Source organism: Calonectris borealis, chromosome 1, assembly GCF_964195595.1.
Source record: "Calonectris borealis chromosome 1, bCalBor7.hap1.2, whole genome shotgun sequence".
NCBI classification, from domain to species: Eukaryota; Metazoa; Chordata; class Aves; order Procellariiformes; family Procellariidae; genus Calonectris; species Calonectris borealis.
The window spans coordinates 4,020,274-4,039,750 of record NC_134312.1 but is presented as its reverse complement, the minus strand read 5'-3'; the positions used below and the strand labels follow the sequence as shown (position 1 = coordinate 4,039,750).

Sequence of the window (19,477 nt, the reverse complement as noted above, 5' to 3'; positions counted from 1 at the left end):
GAGATGTTTTTTTCTAATTCTGGCCTAATCGGTCATTTCGTAATACCTTTTGGATAGATGCCAGCATACCTGCTTGATGCCATCAGTGTGGTTTGTGCCACTAAAGCTGCAAGTGGCTCTCAGGACACGGTAGAAATGATAGCTTTAAAATCAAGGTTTGTCTTCAATAAAAATCCGTTCAACTATGCACAATGTTAGGGAGCTTTATTGCAACAGGTCATCCAAAACGGCAGTAAATGGCTTGCTACGGGTTTTGGCTCGAGGTTTCTCCACTGTATAGATAGAACAGCTGAGCTCTGCCCTGCGCTGAGCTCCCTGAGCAGCTGCAGGCGTTGAGACTGAGAATTGCCAGCGTTCATCCTCACCCTCCTGAGTGTTGCCTGCCCTCCTGAGACAACGTAGCGTTGTTGGCTGGGATGGGAGCGTGAACAGCTTTCTGCAGTGCAGCGGCATTTTGCAACCGGCATCTTCCTCCTGAATCTTAAGGGCAAGGGGGGGTTGCAGGATGAGAAAGCAGCAGGGAGCTGTGGCTGGCTGTTACTGTCTTTGCAGTGTTTCTCAAAGACACGAGTGCCTGGGGGGAGCTGATGAGCCCACCGATATGAGGCAGGATCTGCTGAGAGCTGGAAGGGTGCTAGATGCTGATGGTGATGATTTTATCAATGCATCGGTCTGCTGCCTTGGCTGTGGCTTAATCTCGTCGGTGCCTGGAGGCCGTCCTCTTTCCACTTCATTGCAAGCTGTAGTAGAAACTATTTCTTGAATGGAATTTCACTAGAGGTCTAGAATGTGCTGAATAAGTTCTCTCAAAAATGGACTTTTTTTTTAATTGGACACTAATGAAGTGAATGTTTGTGGCCTCATTTTTTGAGCTGCTATATGTTGATTTCTTTTACTACTTAATATTTAACATACTGCATTTATTCTATCCAGCAGTTTTCCCCTACGACTTGAGCTGAGGTGATGTTTCCCTTTATACGTTGAGAGTACAAGTCTGCAGTGCTCAGCTTTTCCAGGTGTGGAAGTACTGGCAAAGGACTTGCCTGGTAGAAAACTGTAGGTCTTGTCTTGTACTGTCTGACAAACGGACACTTGCTGCTTGTCAGATTTGATGTGAATAACCCTGCTTCCCTGGTTCTTGTAATCATGTCCCTTTTTGGAGGCTGAGGAACTCAGCATCACTTAAGCAAACTACAGAAATATGCTGTAGCTTGTTTTATCAATCCTTCTTCTTTGTTCCAGCAAGTACAGAAGCAAGTATTTCTAGTAACAGACTGCGTATAACTTAGCAGGAGAGTCTTCAAGTAGCATCATTAAATTTTGTCACTGCTTCTGAGGGACAGAACAATATGCATGAGGATGTTTATATTGCTTGCTTTTAATCTGGCACCTGGCTAACTGAAGTTAAATGTCAGTGTACACATCTCCCATTGCTCCGTTGCTCATCCTTAATGATTTTGCTTGTCTTTGAATACATTAACCTTCCTTCCCCCATCCTTCTGCAATTCTTTATGCTGTCTTCAGCTTTCGTACCCATTTAAAGCTCTGTCACCTCCCAGCACCCTTCGGAGAGAAGTGCTATCTATCCCGAGACACTGAGGCTGTATCCCATATTTGCTCTAAGCTGACACAACTGCGGGTTTTTACTAACTGGGTCAATCCTGCCCTTACTCAGGACAGTGTGTCCCCTGGCCCCTCGCTTGCTGGCACTGGTGCTCGTGCTGCCACATGGCAAACCAGGTCAGGGAGCTGATCGGGCTACGATGCGGGAGAGGATAGGGCAAACCTTTTCTGATAGCCACAAAAAACCTGAAACTGCAGCTGGAATAGTTTGTCCGGAGTTGTACAAGATGACAGTCAAGTCAAGGTGCTGAATGTAGCTGGTATTTAACAGGATCCTTCTTCTTGATAGGATGGGAACAGATGTTTTCAGCCTTCAACACATTCTCCTATAGTATTGCTACCATCTGCTCCCTGTGGTCCTCCACAGTTACCTGTCCTTACTCAGTGCTGCGTCTCTCTCAAGCTCCTCTGTTTGAAAGAGGCTCGTTAGCACCCAGCATTTTACCATTTTGCTTTCTTAGCAGCTTTGTTGTGAAGTCTCCGTAGCTTGCTGCTTGGTCTCTAAGGTGTGGATGTTCTTACGATTGAACTCCTCTCTGATGCAATTTTTCCAAATAAAAGCAGACTAACTTTAGTCCTGTGTATGGTCTGTGCAGTGTAGTTGAAGTGTAGAGTTAATTGAGATACACAGATCCTTAAATTATCCCTGAAATCGTTCAAAGAGCGAACTGTTCCGTAACAGACTGGACATGAATATGTGAACTTCTGACCTCTTGCTGATCTGAGTTCATTGCCTTAAAGGAATAAACAGAAGTGCAGTGAGGTTGACAGAGATACTGCACATGCAGCTCAGCCTAAAATGTCTTCTGTAGAGGCTAATATTTGCAGTGGTAGGTATTTAAAAAGTGAAGTGTGCTGCATCTCTCACAGGCTATTTCCATAGGCTTAGTCATGTAGAAAAAGAGTAGGTGGTCAAGAATTAGTGCTAGCAGAGCTAACTCTTGTTCTTTTGCATTGCTAATGATGAACGCTGTCTTCCACCTCACATCACCAGATGATTTCTTTTGAGAGCTCAGTGGCAGGCAGCCACACTTTTCCCGCAGATTCTTTTGACTTGTGCATTACACTTAGAAAATGGGCAAATGGAAACTCTGGCAGCTGCCTGACTTCCTCTCAAAAATAAAAGGTTCCTTAAATCTCAGCTGGTTCACAGACTTGCTTCAAATGCTTCACATTTGGATTCATTCCTATAGCTTTCAGACGGCCTATATTATTGAAGAAAAAAATCTGCTTAATATTCCTACAGAGAGGATGCGGCATGCAAATTACTTAGTTGAACTGTTTGCAGCTACTGTAGACATAGAAAGCTGCTTGAAATACATTGAAGATCTGCTAGTTTCGTATTAGTATTCCGGGGACCGAGGTGTTCCTTCTGGCAGTTCTCGTGTCAGTATGTGATACGTGTTTATCTGTTGACAAGTCGGCCCCGTACGACAAACAAGAAGTTGTGATGATGCACAGCCCGCAGGCTCGAATGTCTCCCAAAACTTGGGATGCACAGGAAGAGTTGTATTCTCCTGGAAGCTCTAGACAGACATGTATACCTTAATTTTACCATCAAATATGTTTGGATTCGGTTCTGAGAAAGTATGGATGCTGGCTTGCTGCTCTGTACTGGGATATATGGAGGGGAGAGGCTTGCTAGGGATCAAAGCCTATGGTAAGTAGATGGTAGGGTTTGTGTAGAAGCAGCATATCTTGTAGGGATTTGAAAGCAAACCCTGTTTCATTTTTGTTAAGAAGAAAGTGCAAGAGAATATTACAGGTTTGAGGCTGGAAAAAATTTGTGCTTTTCCTTGTTGCTCCCATGTCTTGAGGAAATTGTCGGGTAATGGCTGGATTTTCGTCTGGTGTTGTCTTTGTTTTCTGCTTCAGCTTTTCTTTAGAAGGATTTTTGTGACTACAAAAAACTCAGTCTGTTTAGGTGTTTTGGGTATTTTTCTTTGGTTCAAGAAAAATCTTAAAAAACCAAACCCCAACACCCAGAAATTATGGGCTAACTGCCACTCTGAAGTTTTTTCAGCCATTGCCAGTGAATAGATTTTAGTAATCCTATCTAGAGATGTGTGTTGTTTAAAAAGAAACTTAATACAACTTTTACTTGTTCCCGATTGGCTTCAGCAAGTTAAATATTTTTGTCCGCAATGTTTGTCCTAATCCTTTCTAGGTAACCTGTAATTGGCTGACAAAATAAAGGCTTCTGTTATCAGGAAGGTAGAATTTACTAAGCTTTAACCACTGTGAACTTCATGTTGTTACATCCAAAATGCGTCACAACTTGCTGCGAAGGGCTTGAAAATAGTACAAAATAAAAGTACTGGTTTTGGCCGTAATTTTAGAGAGTAAACATGGACACTGAAATGAGAGGCCTCTGGAGTGAAGGAAAAGACTTCGTTTAAAAACTTGCACTTAACACTATTTTTTTCTACAGGAGTCTTGAAATTTATTTTAAACTACTGGTTTATTGGAAACAGCTGACAAACCTGAGCAGGCCTAGATCTGATCTTCAGTGCCTCGCGGAAGCTTTGGAGGCCTTTTGGTCAGCAGTGCTATTCTGGCAAGAAACATAAGGAATGCACTAGAATAGGTCTGGCATCGGATACAGAATCCACCTAGAAATCCTCCTTTTCTTCCCTGGTGGTGTCAGACAGGTGGTGATTCAGCTTCCAAAACAAGCTGCTGCTGGTTTGCAGTGCAAGTAGAATGAATGTGGAAATGCTTCCAGCAGAAAGAAGCGTTTCTGGGAAGCAAGCTGGAGTATTTCCAAACCACTGTCCCATGGAAGACAAGAAGCATTATTAAAAGAGGCTGAAGGCACAGTAGGGGAGAAGTGTCATATCTTGACAAGTGCAGCCTGTGGGTGTTGAGCATGGGAGAGAGGTTAAATCACCCTTTCAGATCGTATGTGGTGTAATTCATCCTCTTGAGCTATTTGTCTATTGGCTGCCATAGGGATATAAATACGGTTTTGCGTTCTGTCTTGAAGACCGAATGTTCTAATGATAAGCAAAAGGCTGGATTTCTGTCTAGGTTTGTGGCTAGAAAAATCTGCCTGAGTCAGTATGGGATTTCTTACAGCGCATGCATTTGTTCTGTTGGAAGTTGGCTTTTCTGAATCAGAAATCTCTGAATTCATGAAATCTCAAGTTTAAAGTCTCTCATGTCTTGCCTCAACTTCGTAAATGCTGAAGAAGTAGGAGTTAGGAACCCTACTGTTAAAACCCAATGAACTTTTTTACATATGTTGAGTAAACTTTTGGCTTTCCTCAATTACCTAATGCTAGGAGAGAGCTGATGTTTTTGGCTCTAAGACAGGTGAAAGTAAAATCTGCCCTGCTTTTGCAGAGTATTTAATTTGAAAAACTTGCAGAGCTGAGTTTATGAAAGTTGAAAGCAGTTTTGTATTTTAAGACCAAATTCGTCACCTTTCAGGAGCTCTTGAGTGCCCTTATTTTCCTATTAGATGGTCTCTAAATAGAGTATTCATCTTCTCCCAGGAAGTACTTGCTGGCTTGGGTTTTAATTAAAACCTGGATTTCAGTCACAACAAACTACGGGATGCCAGGCAACGCTTTAAAATATTCTCTGAACGAAGATTTTTACCTTTTTTGTAAATAAAGAGGGATGTGTGCAGTAAGGATTATTTTTTTTTTGTCTGCATGCCTACCAAGGGATTTTCTATGAATAAATGGAGGCATTCGTAATCTGTTAAATTCTTACCTCAAAGCCACAGTTACTGGGGTCAGAAGAACTAAAAAGTATTAGATGCAACGTAGTAATTTCATTTTTCCTTTCTCTGCTGGGGAATGTAAAACTGATTCCTGAGCAAGTTTGCCGGGTACCATTCTACCAACGAGCAGAGCTGTTGGGGGTATTAAGTGATTAAGGACCCCTAAATGCATCCTACATTTGGGCGGTGTATGTGCAATGTACTGTTTCAGTACAAAACCGTGTAAATCTATCATTTGAGTCCTCAGTGTGCCTGTGGTAGTTATCACTGTACTAGGGATGTAAACCGGCTGTCTGAACTCCCCATTTTTTTCAGGTAATGCATAAATGCGGAACAAAAGCTTGACGTAAAGAGCTTGAGATGGTGGGGCGATGGGTGGGATGTAGCCAGGTGAGCAGTGGTCAGCAGGCTGGCCGTTAGCAGTCTAATAGTTCGTTGTGCCTGCAGAAGGTAAGGTAGGTTTTTCAGAGGGGACATTTGAAGAACAATAGCAGCAAGTTCCCCAAACACTTGCTAAGCCTTTCCCAGACTGAAGAGTGGTCCCAGAGAGCGTGGGTGTTATGAATCTCCTTTTCAAAAAGTTAACGTTTATGTGATAGACGGATAACATGTAACCAGAATTAGGAACTGACCTCTGGACGCTGAAGAGGTTAAGTGTGGTGGGTGTACAGAGGGAGAGAGGAAGGCACAAGGGGGGCTTGGGCAGAGCGCTGGAGTTAATGCTTCTTACAGAAATGCTGCAGTTGGCATATCTGGCCAGTGACTTAATGTGTCTTCTGTTTCTCTTCTCGCTTGACTCTCTGAAGAGAATGTAAACCATTATTTTGTTTTTCATCCAGTGCTTGGTTGTCCCATATCATAGCATTTAAACAATCTGCTTTTCTTCCCTTTTCTTTTTAGATGAAGCTCCAGAGATGCTGCCTGACCTAGTTTTAACTTAACATGTACTGAAATGGTTGAATTTTACATGCACTGGCAACTTTCCTGTTGCTTAAATAAGGGGGCGGGATTCTATTCTTAATTAAATACACCACACTGGAGATTTATAGACAGTTGGCATGACCTGACAGGAAAACTGGGTAATTCTTGATTGATCTAGTAACGAGTATTCTTTTTATTTTAGTGCTTAAACATTTAGTTCATTAACAAGTTTAACAAACTGCCTGACATATATAGAGAATTTACTTAAAATGAAGGCTTTGGAGTAGCATACTGGATTGAGTTAGGCTGATGTCACCTGCATTAAAAATGATTTTGCTATAATGGAAGTATAAACATTTTCTACAGCAAAATTTTTGTTTTGCAGATGGCTTATTCAATCAGTATATCAGTCAACAAGAATACAAACCTCGCTGGGGGCAGATCATCCCCAAAAGCACCAAAGGTAAGGACATTTCTTAAGATATAACTCATGTACTGCCAGTTCTATCTTGTTCCTTTGAAGATATTGAGCAAGAAAATGATGCAAGAAAGCCTCCTCTAGGACAGTTGTTCTAGGGAATGGTTTAGTCTATGAAAAGTTTACATTTGTCTGCAAAGTCAGTGAAATGCAACCTGGTTTCTGGTTGAGTAAGGAACACGACAGGAACACTAGCAGTAATTTCAAGGGTAGCTAATCAGTTCAGAAACAAATTTCAGAATACAGATTAAGCATGAGAGCAGTTACCTGTATGACTGGATTTAACGCATGGAGTCAACTTAAATGTACAGCAAAGAGTGGCCAGTAAATACATTATCTTAACAGGGAGTATTTTAAATTTGAGATGCATCTTTTGAAGTCTTGGTCTGTTATACAGTAAATCTAAACTGCAGAATCTTTTTCCATTGCTTTGTGCATTGAGAGGAGACTCGTAGCGGCAGCCTTGACTACAAAGTACAAAAATCACTCTCATACAGCAAATGTAGGATTCAACGTGACAATCGCCAAACGTGGAGCACCGTACCCAAACCTCTTGGGAAGGGTTATCTATGAATACAAGCAGATTTCTGTTCCAGCAGAATGCGGGTTATCTTTCTAATGTTCCTTCCCATAGATGACACCTGTCCTGATTGCTTAAGATATCTAAACTGGTTGGAAAGCTGCTTTAACTGGACAGTTGGAATTCCCTTCTATGTGATAATGAGTAATTGGTGCAAAGCTAGCTATGCTATATCTATACCATTACCTCTTTGCTTCCATCCCATGGGTACATTGCCTGTCATTTGAGTATCAGTTCTCACTGCTCAGCCTTCAGGCAGCTCTCAGGTGGGGAGAGATGGAAGGTGAGCAAAAGGTTGTCTGTGTCCTCGCCGCTGGAGAGCTGCAAAGATAGCTCAGACCTCGTTTGTGTGGACCTGCATGCTTCAGGAACTCTCAAGCTCCTTTCCAAGGCTCTCAGGATTGCACTAGAGTACTGTATTCACTTTAGCTATCTGTACTATCAGTCACCAGATAATTCAATATAAAACTCTGTGCAGTTTTATAATACTACTTGGAAAAAGTGTTGTGCTAATGTTTAAAGAATGGTGAGTTACTAAGTTAGGCCATACGTGAGGTTGTATCTTTCTTTGGTTTAAAAATTTTGTAACGGAAAACTCTCCCCTCCCTCTTTTTTAAAGGTGATGGGGAAGACAGCCGACCAGGGATGAGAGGTGGCCATCAGATGGTGATAGATGTTCAGACAGGTGAGTAGTTGCTAAATTTCTTAACCGAATTATTTAATCAGATATTTTTCAGATAAATATGCAGATGTGTTTTTTCTTTAGAGACTGTCTTAACTTCAGGTTTTGAGGAAGAAATTGCACTTTCTAATAGTTGGATTAAATACTGGGCTTTCTCTCTGGAGCTACACTCCAGCTGCCTTTCCCACCCCCCTTCTTCCCTATTAGTTCTCTGTTACGCCTTAGTCGTTGTCGTGTCTTAACTAAGAAACCGAGAACAATTGTTTTTAATTTTTTGTCCCTCCTACCCTCCTTGAGTAGGAGCTTAAACAAGAGAAGAGAAATTAGGGATGATAATATCTGCTACATACTGTGCTCTTTGGAATAATGCTCAAGCAATAGATCTGATGTATTGAAACATTCCTTGTATTTTGGTTGGAGTGGCTTCTAATTTCCACAGTGTGCAAGAAACTCCTGTTAAATATAATTTGTTAGACATTTTTTACAAAAATGTTTCCTATAGCAGTTTAAAGAATAGTTCGGCCTCTGTTTCAAAGAGCCTGCAGAGAAAAGAAAGAGGAGGGGGTATAAGTAACAGTTCCGGTGATTATTGTTCTCCATAATTTTCTGTATCTTTGTCTTGCTTTTATTTAATCAGATTTCTGTGGTGTGTCATTCCTTACGAAATTAAAGAATGCATCTGTCTGCATCTTTGCTAAATAAATGGTGTGTATGAGTAAAAGAAGAAACAAGATTGGTGAGTGAGTAGCAGAGAGGAATACAGGGTGGCATTGAGGGAGTTGGCAAAAAATTACCATGGCCGTATCTGTTGTGGTCATATGGACGGGGACTGAAGCATGTGACAGGGTAGTACCTTGAAGAGTAATTTGCTAAGTCATAGTGAACAAGCAAAAATGCAGCAGTAGCTGCAGTCTTTGGCTTTTACTCAGAGTGTAGTTACAGCTCTAGAGGAAGCACTCGAGTTATTTTGTATATAAAAGCAAACTTTTTTTTGGTCGAAGAGGTTTCAGATTCATTAGAAAAAAATGCTGCTGGAGCATTGCTGGTGTTTGCCTACAAAAGAAGCTGTGAACGCTCCCTAGTGGCCTCGGTGAATAAGTAGACAGTGACTGTTTCACAAGCGTGCCGAAAAAACATGAGGCTTGTCAACTTGAAAATGATAGTCCTTTGGACCTCCTGAAAATAATATATTCATAGTAATGTGAGTCTTCGTTTGCATTCCTGGGTTTTTTTAAGTCCTAGTAAACTTATTTTCTCTGCCTTTGACTTCAGTTTTCACTCTGCTTTAAGAAGGCAATAAAGAGCACTGATATCTTTTTTTTTTTTTACTTGCACAAAACTGACCGGGGAGCACCTGTGGAGGTAGAGTCCTAATGTGGGAGAACTGGGTCTCCCTCTGTCACGCTAGTCCTTTCTTGCTGCAACTCTATCCAGTGGTGGTGGGATACCTTCAGAAAGTTTCTCTGTGGGATATTTGGGAAGTTGCCCTTACTTTTGCTTCCAGGCCCACTGAGGCTTGTAAAAGGCTAAGTGTTTTTGAGATTATCAGTTTTGCCATTTAATTTGGCTCATGAGCAAGCCAGGGGAAGTTCTGGGTGCTGTTATTCTTAAAACCAGCTGTTGCTGATGGCTTGAGTTTTCCTTTTGAATATAGGTAGTGTTTAATGAGACTGTGGGAATTTAGCCAGTTACGTCAGGATGTGTTTTACGGACTGGAGCTGTAAAGCTCCCTGGCTAACCTTGAACAAATCTAATGTTAATGGAAAAAGGAGCAGCAGCGTACTCTTCCCTTCAAAGACATCCTCCCTTCCTTACCCACACTCTTGTTGAGTTGTTTTTTTCAGAAGTCTTTGGCAACTGAAGAAAAACAAGCTCACTTTGCACTCTTTGTTAGAGGGGTGAGGTCCGTTTCAAAAAAGAGTATTTTCTGCAACCTTAATCTTTTAGAAATGAAGTGAAACACCAAAATCATCATATAAGGAGGTTCTGAAGTTTCATATCACGTAGAATAGGTGTTGGAACCAAATTTTAATCTCTGATATCCAGACCTGCTGAAGCTATAACTGAACTACAAATGGTTCTGCTTTTTGATTAACCTCAAGGAAATATTAACCAGTTATTACTGACTACCAAAATATAAGTTTATTTTTAATAAGTTTTGTAATAGTACTGAGCCTGCTGGATGCACATGTGTTAGTGTTAGGATCGAGGATATGAGTTGGTAAGCAGTTGAGCTAGATCTCAAGTTACTGATAGTGCATTGAGTCACTGAGACTGTTTATGCTCTAAGTTTCAGGTAGAATATAGTTTAACTTGGTCTAAACTGCCTTTTAGCATGTTTTATCTCCCAGTTAGGGTAGTCTGAAAGTAACTGAAAGAGCAATTCTGGCATCTCTGCTGGCAACCAGTAAGTTGTGCTGTAGCTCATTTCCACCTGATGTTCGCACTCTCAATACCTGCTGCTGTCTTAGAATAAGTGTAGTGTTCTTTGTGCTTTGAAAAACTCTTAAAAGTAGTTGGAAGTGAAAGTGTAGGCATTTGGGGATACAGAACTGAGAATGCAGCCTGATATCTTCCTATATATAAAAAAAATGGGGAGTTACTGATTCTCACAATGTCTTCCATGCTTTTAATCATATTAACACTCAGACTGGAATGACTCTGGATGGCGGAATTAGGAAGTTGGTTTTGGTATGCATACACAGAAACATTTACTAAGGGGCATTCCCAGTTATAGTTGGAAACCACTGTTACGTCCTTTAAAGCTTTAGATTGTAAATGAAAACAGAAGGCTTATGTTATTTCTGCTTTTTCCTGCAAGGTGCATGTCTTGGGTAGTTCTCCATATGGGAGGCTGGAGAGTTTTCTGCTCTGTTCTACAAGGAAGGGGAAGTATTTGCACAATCCGGGTGCATAGATCAAAACAAAAGTATCCCCAAAACACCAAAAGGGAAAACAACCCCAAAACTACACAAAAACATACTGTGTTAAGTGCGCTGAATGTCAGACATGAAAAGCTATATTGCCATTTATGTAGGCCCTGGTGAAATATTCAGGCAGTAAAATGCAGGCTTGTATATAGTACCGTGTTCCCAGATGCATTAAGCCCTAATGCAGTTTTGGACGAGGATGTAGGCATCTTATCTTGATTAATGTAACTTTGATTATGCCCTCTCAGGCCTTTTTATAATTCAGATATGGCATGCATTTTGAAATACCAATGCTTATTCTGGAAGAAAGTGGGAATGGGTAAGTGGATTGCCAAATTCAAGTTTTAAGGAATAATGTCGGTACTTTAGAGGAATGTGTGTACTGTGTTTTGGAGATTTTTGGAGATTTGGTTTATAATTCCATAGTTAAGGTAGAATTAATTTCTGCTCTTATAGGGCAGACACAATTTTATGTGAACGACAGTGTAGTCCATAAAGCCATATAATTTATTTTGGTAACAGAATTATAGACTATATAGAAATCATTCGATTAAAAGAAAAGAATCTTTTGTGATATATCCTGTTTGTTTAAATATTCATCTTTTGTTTAGATAAAAGTTGATTTATTCATTTAGATAAAGCCTTCTGAAGTTTTGACGAGCCTGTTTTAGAAATAATAGCTAAGCAACCAGGATGATTTTTTTTGTCTGCATTTCTCTTCTCTTTGGCAAGTGAAACATTTTTTGAAGAAAAATATTAGCGAAATGGTCTTTATTAATGTGTTACCTCTGTTTACTCACTGAAGTGAAACTACTCTAATTTTGGTTTTATATTATTTTGCTTTTCCTTCCGTAGGAAGGAATTCTGCTTACTTCATTCTATTAGATAAGTGAGAACAAATCTGTAGATTGGGAACAGTGGGAAATTCAGAGCAGTGGGCACAGTGTGCCTGTAGCAAATGTGGGCAACACAGTGGAGATTGAGGCTGGTTCAAAAGCAGCATGGAAGGATGAAAAAGATGAAATGAGAGCAGCAGACATGAAGGATGCTGTTTTGCCTGAGGAAAACATTGCTCTCCATAAGATATTTAAAGACAGGACTTGTGTACGAGATGAAGAGATCTCTAAAACAAAACACAGATGGCTTCTAAGCTCTGAAACACAAACAGCTGCTGAATCCTGGAGGTTACTCAACTTCATAGCGCTTTCACATTTGAGAGGAGGACTGTATGCCTAGCCAGACCAGCCCTAGCCTGAAAAAACTTACATCCAGACACCATCTACACTGAACTGTGGTTCAGAAACCGAGTGGCGTGATACTTCAAGACGATTTAAGGTCTGCCTTTATACTTGTGCTCTAAGTGCTCTTTTACAAAGTGGACAATGCTGCTTGCAGGTAACTAATTCTATGGTTACTACATAGGGAAGTGACGTCCTTTCGTAGAAGGCTTTTGAGATGTCTTACGCCTAGATTTTTTACTTCTGAGACGAGTCCTTCTTAGTTCTAGGGACACCGATTCTCAAATATACCCTCAGCAAGTTTGGGCTGGTAGCAAATTGGCAGGGCAGTGGTTGATGAACTAGAGAATAGGGCTTTAGCGAGTCAAAGGGACCCTGATGGTCTGCAGGGACGTTCAGCCAAGACAATGCAGAGTCCTGAACCTGGGAGGTAAAGCTGTGTGCAATAGTATAGGCTGGGGACTGACTGCATGGAAAGAAGATTTGCAAGCTGAATGTGCATCAGCAATGTGTCCTTGTGGCGATGAAGGCCAACCTCCTGGTAGGCTTTAGTAGCAGAAGTATGGCCAGCAGGTTGAGGGGAGTGATGATGTTCCTCTGTTTGGTACTTATGAGGCCACATCTGGAGTACTGTGCCCAGTTTGGGCTCTCTGGTACAATAAGGTTGGTGACAATCTGAAAGGGAGCCCAGTGAAGGGCCACCAAGGTGGTCGGGGGCTGGAGCACGTAATGTATGAGGAGATGCTTAGGGAGCTGGGTTTGTTCAGCTTGCAGAAGAAAAGGCTCATGGGAGGATCTTAGAGCTGTCTTCAACTAGCTGGTGGGAGAGCATGGAGAAAATAGAGCCAGACTCATTTTGGGGGGTGCACAGGGATAGGATGAAGGGCAACAGACACATTGCAGCAAGGGAAATTCCAGTTAGATATTAGGGAAAAAAAAATGATAATGAAAACAGTCAGTCATCGGAGCAGACAGTTCTAGACAGTATCTTCATGTTTGGAGATATTCTAAGTGTAACTGAATACTTCCCTGTGCAACCTGGTCTGTCGCTGAAGTTAGCCCTACTGTGAGAGATTGGGGAGAGAACTGATAGACCAGGTGACTTGCAGAGGTGTTACAGGTCCATAATTAGAGCATATTCTATGGAGAACTGTTCTAGCAGAGACATGGAAATACCATTTGACCAAAGTGTTTAGTTAAATATGTCACCAGGATTGGAACGTATTCGTTGTGCCTATTAGCAGGTAAAACCAGAAACGCTCAGGCATTCGACGCGTCTTTTATCGGCCTGGCTTTAGCAGCTTGCCACATAACATCCTGATCGGATCAGGAAGACACTGTACCAGAATCCACCGAGGGTTTCACCACACAGACAAGGTGGAGTTAACAGAAGTTAGAAAAGCTGACTTGGAGAACATATGTGAACCTAGACTGAAACTACCCCAGGGTTTTTGGTATTTAACAGCGATTGGAGAAGGCTGCTTTGCATACTCTTCTGAAAAATAGAACTTAAGGAGAGGTTGAAAGGAAATATGTTAACTTTTGGGAACGTACGCTCTCTAGTAATTTGAGGAGTGCTCTGGCACCTTCTAGTCTTCCAGAGAGTAAGGGAAGAAAAGAATTCAGACATTATAGAAACATTTTCACTGAGCAAGCAGTTTAGAAATATTCACAGAACATATTTAATTCAAAGTGTTGAATTTGTATTCAAAAATAAGTGTAGAAGAGATAAGGTTAAGATGCTGGAGGAGAAATTTGACTTCCTAAATGTAGCTGGTAAAAGCTTTGGGTAAATATAACCGCTTTCATGTTTTTCTTGTTGCCTTGCATGTAGGTTTGAAAATTCTTCTGCTCTGTCCCTAAAGCAGAATAGAGGCTTGCTTTAATAAAGCAGCATCAATATTGCTGCGTTACATATTGCTCAGATACAAAGGAAGAATCCTTCCCTCTGCCAGAGCAAGATGCCCTGCTTGCATGTTGAGTTCCCCAGTTGCTACTAAAGCAGAATTAGTTATATTGATGTGAGGCTGCTGTGCTTCCCTCAAGCTCCCCACTCCTGCTGCCTGGAAGTTTGTGGTCTCTTCCCTGTGTCTGCCCTCTTCTTTGAGTATTTGCTGACATGTTGTTTAGGTGGCAATGCCTGGGAGTGCTGGGCATGCATCCTGGGTCTGTCCTGGTTGGATCTCTGCATGCAGGAGGAAAAAGTAACTCTCCCCACAAAATCTGAATTGACAAATAGAGCAGAAGGTGTGATACTGGGTGGGGAACAAAGTCAAGTTTGACTTTTTTTTTTTAAAAAAAAAAAAAAACAAAAACAAAAAAAAACCCAAAACAAACAAAAAACCAAAACAACAAAACCCAAACAACTAATTTTTCCTTCTACCATGAGAGTTGCAAACTTTAGAAGAACTATGAAAAATTACTTTCTTGACATTACCACCAACAGATGCATTTATGCATTAAGAAATGTTCCTTTAAAAATACAGAAACTTGCTATAAAAATACGTAAATAGTTCTGTAATAAGCCATAGGACTAAAAAATGATAGTCATTCTGAGTCTAGGTGATGATGGAGCCTTTCCTTCATCCAAGCTACAGTTTTACATCAAGGTGAAAAATAAGTTTGGCACACTGTTCGTGTACACTTGTGTTATCACGGTTGCCCTCGGACTCTGGGGATGCTCACAGTTCGCACTAGCTGTATGATTGTACCCCTCTTTCAGGGCTTACATGCCATTTAATTCTGTCAGCTCGATTTAGGTAACTTTCAAAATCTGAGTTTTCATCAGATTCATTCAGGTTTGCTATTAAATTTCATCTGAGACAACAAAGCCTTTACAGGCAGGCATGACGTTTTGGCAGGGCCCCAATAGGATACTTAGCTGGTGCCAAATCTTTTATTTTTCTCGGCTATCAATGAAGCTGTTGTGGTAATGTGGGTTTTGTGAGCTGTGAGAATTTATGCGCACAAAGGGACCTGCTCTTTGCAGGGAACACTGGGAGCCCTGAGTCCAGGAGGAAGGGTAATTAAAGTTAATGAACCAGAGTAACCTTTCCATGGTGATGACCACTATCCTGATGGTAGGTAAGGGTCAGGGACTATTCCCATTTTATAATCGTGCTTCTAACTCTGCTCTTTAATTGGTGTTGGATTAAAAATTGGCTGTTACCTCCATAATAGAACTGGTTTGTGGATTTTAAAGGAGTTTTTCAAAGCTCTGCAAGCCTTCAGTGGCTTGTTCTTCTTGGACTTGGCTTTGTGTTGTGTTTTAATGTAGTCTAACAATGAAGTATTTTTAGCATTTGGGACCAGATAGTGATGTTTCTGTAATGGGAACAGCTTAGTTATCTCTCCATGTCGGAACAGAGACTTCCTCCTTAAATGCTTCCCATGTTCAGAGGTTTCATCTAGTTTTATCAGCAAATCTGAGAAGCCTTTGAACTCGCTGCGCACGGAGCGGTTGTGGGTTTAAGGTAACAGGCTCTAAAGATGGGCCTGAAACACTGACTTAAGTCTGTAACTCCTCCACTGACTTGTTTTTGCGGCATCAGGTAAGTTACTTTATGCAAGGTGCTTCCCTTGAAGAGGATTTCATCGTTGAAGTAAATTTTCCTTTGTAAGGGATGGACTAAAGAGAAAAGCTTTGTTGCTGCTATCTCAGAAGTCTTTCTAATCTATAGATCTTGCACCAAATGGGGTACCAGCTGAGATGTCGTTAATAGGCTAAAATCCACAGTATCCAAAATGTTAAATATTGTTCATTTGTCTTTCTTGAATTTTATCAGAAGGCTGTGGATTTGATTGCTTCTTATGTATATGTAGAAATAGAAGATTACTCCTTGAGAATTGGCTGTCTATCAATCCTAAAAATTTCCATTACTAAGCAAACCACATTTCTTTGTCCTGGTGACCGGTTCCATTCAAAGAGGAGCGGTGCTTCAAGTAAGAATTGGTTTCAGTTTCCCTTCTGATAGTCTGTCTATTTGTCACAGGTGTTTTATAGGTATTGGCCTATTCAAAGGCATTCTCTTCTTAAAATAAAATTAACAGTTCTTCCTTTTTTTATTAGAAACTGTTTATTTGTTTGGTGGCTGGGATGGAACTCAGGATCTGGCTGACTTCTGGGCATACAGTGTGAAGGAAAACCAGTGGACCTGTATATCCAGGGATACCGAGAAAGAGGTAAGTTCTGCAAACGTCCATATTGTTAATAATATATAAATTGTTGCACAGAAAAATACCGTGCTTCTGAAGTGCTTGTATTGATGTATAGCGTACAGTGAGAGCCACAAAATTCAGACCTTCAAGTTCTGAAGACTGTTGAAATGCTTACATTGGGAAAATGTATGATGGATGTGAATTTGAAGCGTTAAGATTACTGGAGGGGAAAGGTTTATTTCTCAAGAGCAGAGTGATCAGCCAAAAATCAGTTCAGTGAGTAGAACATGAGTTAAATAATTTGATAGGACTGAACAACCAGACTGACTAATAAACACTTCAGACTTGATGCTGGTGTTGAGCTTCAGAAACAAATCGTTTATTTTTTTAGCTTCTGTCAAAAATGTGAGTAGAAATGGACAACTAACAGACGGAAATCTAGAGGAGAGGGGTAACTGCCAGAGGCCACGTAATCCTGCGAGCTTTTGTGGTATTAATTTGAGCCATTTTCCTTGGCCTGTTTTGCTCAGTATTTGACGTATGAAACCTCTGAAATGAATGTAGTTTGGGTTATAGGAGGTAACAAAGAAAAGTCTAAGACCTTTGGCTTGTGTAATTTATTTTACTGTATACTGTGAAATGTTGACGTTCCATGTGGTTATTGTGTTTTGAGTTCATTACTTGTTTGTCAGAGCATAACTTCAGGAAATTCATGCAGCCTCTTCTTGAAGGTATGAAAAGTTTGAGATTGCACACTTTTTGATAAATTCAGGAGTTGATTTCCCCAACTATTTGAAAAAAGTATAAAAATGTCTTATTTCCCGTTTGTATTTTTCCAGTTTCTTGTCATAGCTTATTTTGTGAGCTTCCGTACCAGATTAAATAACGCTTTAATATTGCCATTTTTCCTGGCAAAGGTGTTTAGAGGTTGTAATCAAGTACAACAAATAGCCTGAGCTGAAAAAAAATCTCACGGTAAGGCATTTCCCGTAGCCTTCAAATCTCTGCGTGTCATGCACTTGCTGTTTCTAACATCCTTTACAAAATGGGCAATAACAAAACTGAACGCGATATTCCCATTTCTATCATAAGAGTTGTATAAAGGTAAAATTGTCCTTACATTTTATATCCTTGTAAGCTGGTTTTTTACTCTTATTGTAAGTTTGTTTTTTTTTTAATTCTTAGTCATTTTATCACTGCCCATGGCTACTCCTGTGTTTACTGATATGATGCTGAAGCCAGATTTAGTCTTCCAGGGTCCAGTCCTGCAGGCTGCGCTTGTGTTGCTTCTGTTTGTCTTGAACCATGGGTTTTACTATTTTCCTCGCTGTTTACCCAACAGGTAACCTCCTTAAGATAAGGAGGGGGGGTGTGTGACATAATACCAAGGGGAAATTGGGACTCATCTCTTTTATCGACTATATGGTAAAGATAAACAGCTAGACCTTCCTTTCCTTTGTCCCCCTGTATAAGGAGGTTGGGCAAGTGAAGAACAGCAATAGAAAAGAAGGCACAACAATTTTAATTGTCTCTTCTTTCACTTGTTGTCTTGCTTTGTAGCTGCTTAGTGTGTACTTTTGTCTAGCTCAGGATGCAGTGAAATAGGGCCTTCCTGTCAAAAACGGGTTACCGCGTCTTCTTCCTGCACAAACCAGTGTGGGTAGTTCTGGTGTTTAGGGGATTAATTTCCTTTCTTGCTGGGATCCTGCCTCATCCAGCTGAGCTGCTGTAGAGCTTGGGAGGCCTGGCTGGGATGCAAGGCATCAGCAGTGCCAGGAGCAGCGTATGTTTTCTCTTCAAGTTCCTCATGCCTGACTCTGGCAGGGTAACGCTGGGATGGGAAAAAGAAGGGATATGCAAAGGACGGCTGCGTAGGAGAGACAGTAGAAGAGATGAGTTGATACAATAAAGTGGCTATAAAGCGATTTTGGAAGGAAAAAAAATTAGAGTGCAATGGAAGGTCAGGAAATTCAAATGGAAGATGGCAAGGGTCTTGGGCTGAGAGGAAGCAAGATGGGGGAATTTAAAAAAAAAAAAAACAGAGGATGAGTTGAATGTATGGGGAATTTTGAAGAAGAGACGTACTTAATAGAGAAAAGTGCGAAGAAATGTGTGTGGCTTTAGAAATGGACTTCTAGAAGGACTCTCTGCGTGTATATAGTCTGCAGTGGCATTCAGAAGAAGGCCTGCCAAGGTATAGTCCAGGGTTTTGGTGACTTAGCGAGGTACAGTGAACTGGCGGCTGCCGTACTTGCAAACCAGCAGTGGTGGTTTTTTTTTTCCCCTAAAGAAATCTGGATAAAACCTGATTTAGAAAAGAAAAGGTCAATCTCAAATGTTGAGAAGTAAATTAAAAAACAGACTTCAGATGTTTCTCTAATAGGGACATCAACTGCTCACAAACAATTTGCTAAAAGGAAATGTCTGTTGACATGGAATTTTAAAAAATATTCAGAATAGATTCCAGTAGAACTTAGTCTTGTTTTTGTGTTGTATTGTGCTTGTTCTGCTTCTAGCTCTTTTGTTCTAATTAATCAATGACAGTGGTTAAATTAGCCACTCAATAATTAAGCTTGGACAAGACCAGAATATGGTAAAAGTTGCATCTTATCCAGTGTTATCGTAGGGCTAACACACGGTAACGCTTTTGGGTAAAGGTCCTGGTAGCTTCTGTTGCAATGCATTATGAAAAGGTGATGTAACCTTTTTAGTAAACTCTATTGCTGCTGTTTTTCAAAATTTGCCAGTGAGCTGGTGAAATGTCTCTTTGTCACCTGAAGTTGCATTTGTGATTTTTAACAGTTAGACTACCAAAGCTAATTTTCCATAGCCCTTTTTACGTCAGGAAAAAAACGCTCACGGCACTGCTGGCGTAGCCGATCACTTACCGTCTTAAAAAGGAGGTCTAGAAGACCTGCTTGCAGTGTTGGGCTGAACCTCTAGCGTACGTACCACAGCTGCTGATGGACAAACTGACCTGAATTAGAACTTCCCCACCATCCCTTCAGTGTACGGATCCGGCAAGGCTCCCGCAGTCCCTGTCAAATCATCCTCCTCCAAGCCTGCATCCTTCCAAGGAGAGGCACCATGGAGCAGCTCGTGACCTCTCAACTGTACCCACAACTTCTGTCCTTCTG

At 40.9% G+C, this 19,477-nt stretch overlaps 1 protein-coding gene across 18 annotated transcripts in view; it reads left to right on the top strand.

Annotated features, from left to right (window-relative positions):
• The window catches only part of MKLN1 (muskelin 1), a 114,698-nt gene that overhangs the window by 36,359 nt on the left and 58,862 nt on the right, over positions 1–19,477 (top strand). For all 18 annotated transcript variants that reach the window (XR_012672496.1, XR_012672493.1, XR_012672495.1 and 15 more), the window contains 3 exons: positions 6,660–6,737; positions 7,952–8,017; positions 16,252–16,364. Coding sequence is in view for 12 of the 18 variants with exons in the window: in XM_075142764.1 (XP_074998865.1) it covers positions 6,660–6,737; positions 7,952–8,017; positions 16,252–16,364 (257 nt within the window). In the remaining 6 variants the exon portion in view is untranslated. The remainder of the gene's footprint in view (positions 1–6,659; positions 6,738–7,951; positions 8,018–16,251; positions 16,365–19,477) is intronic.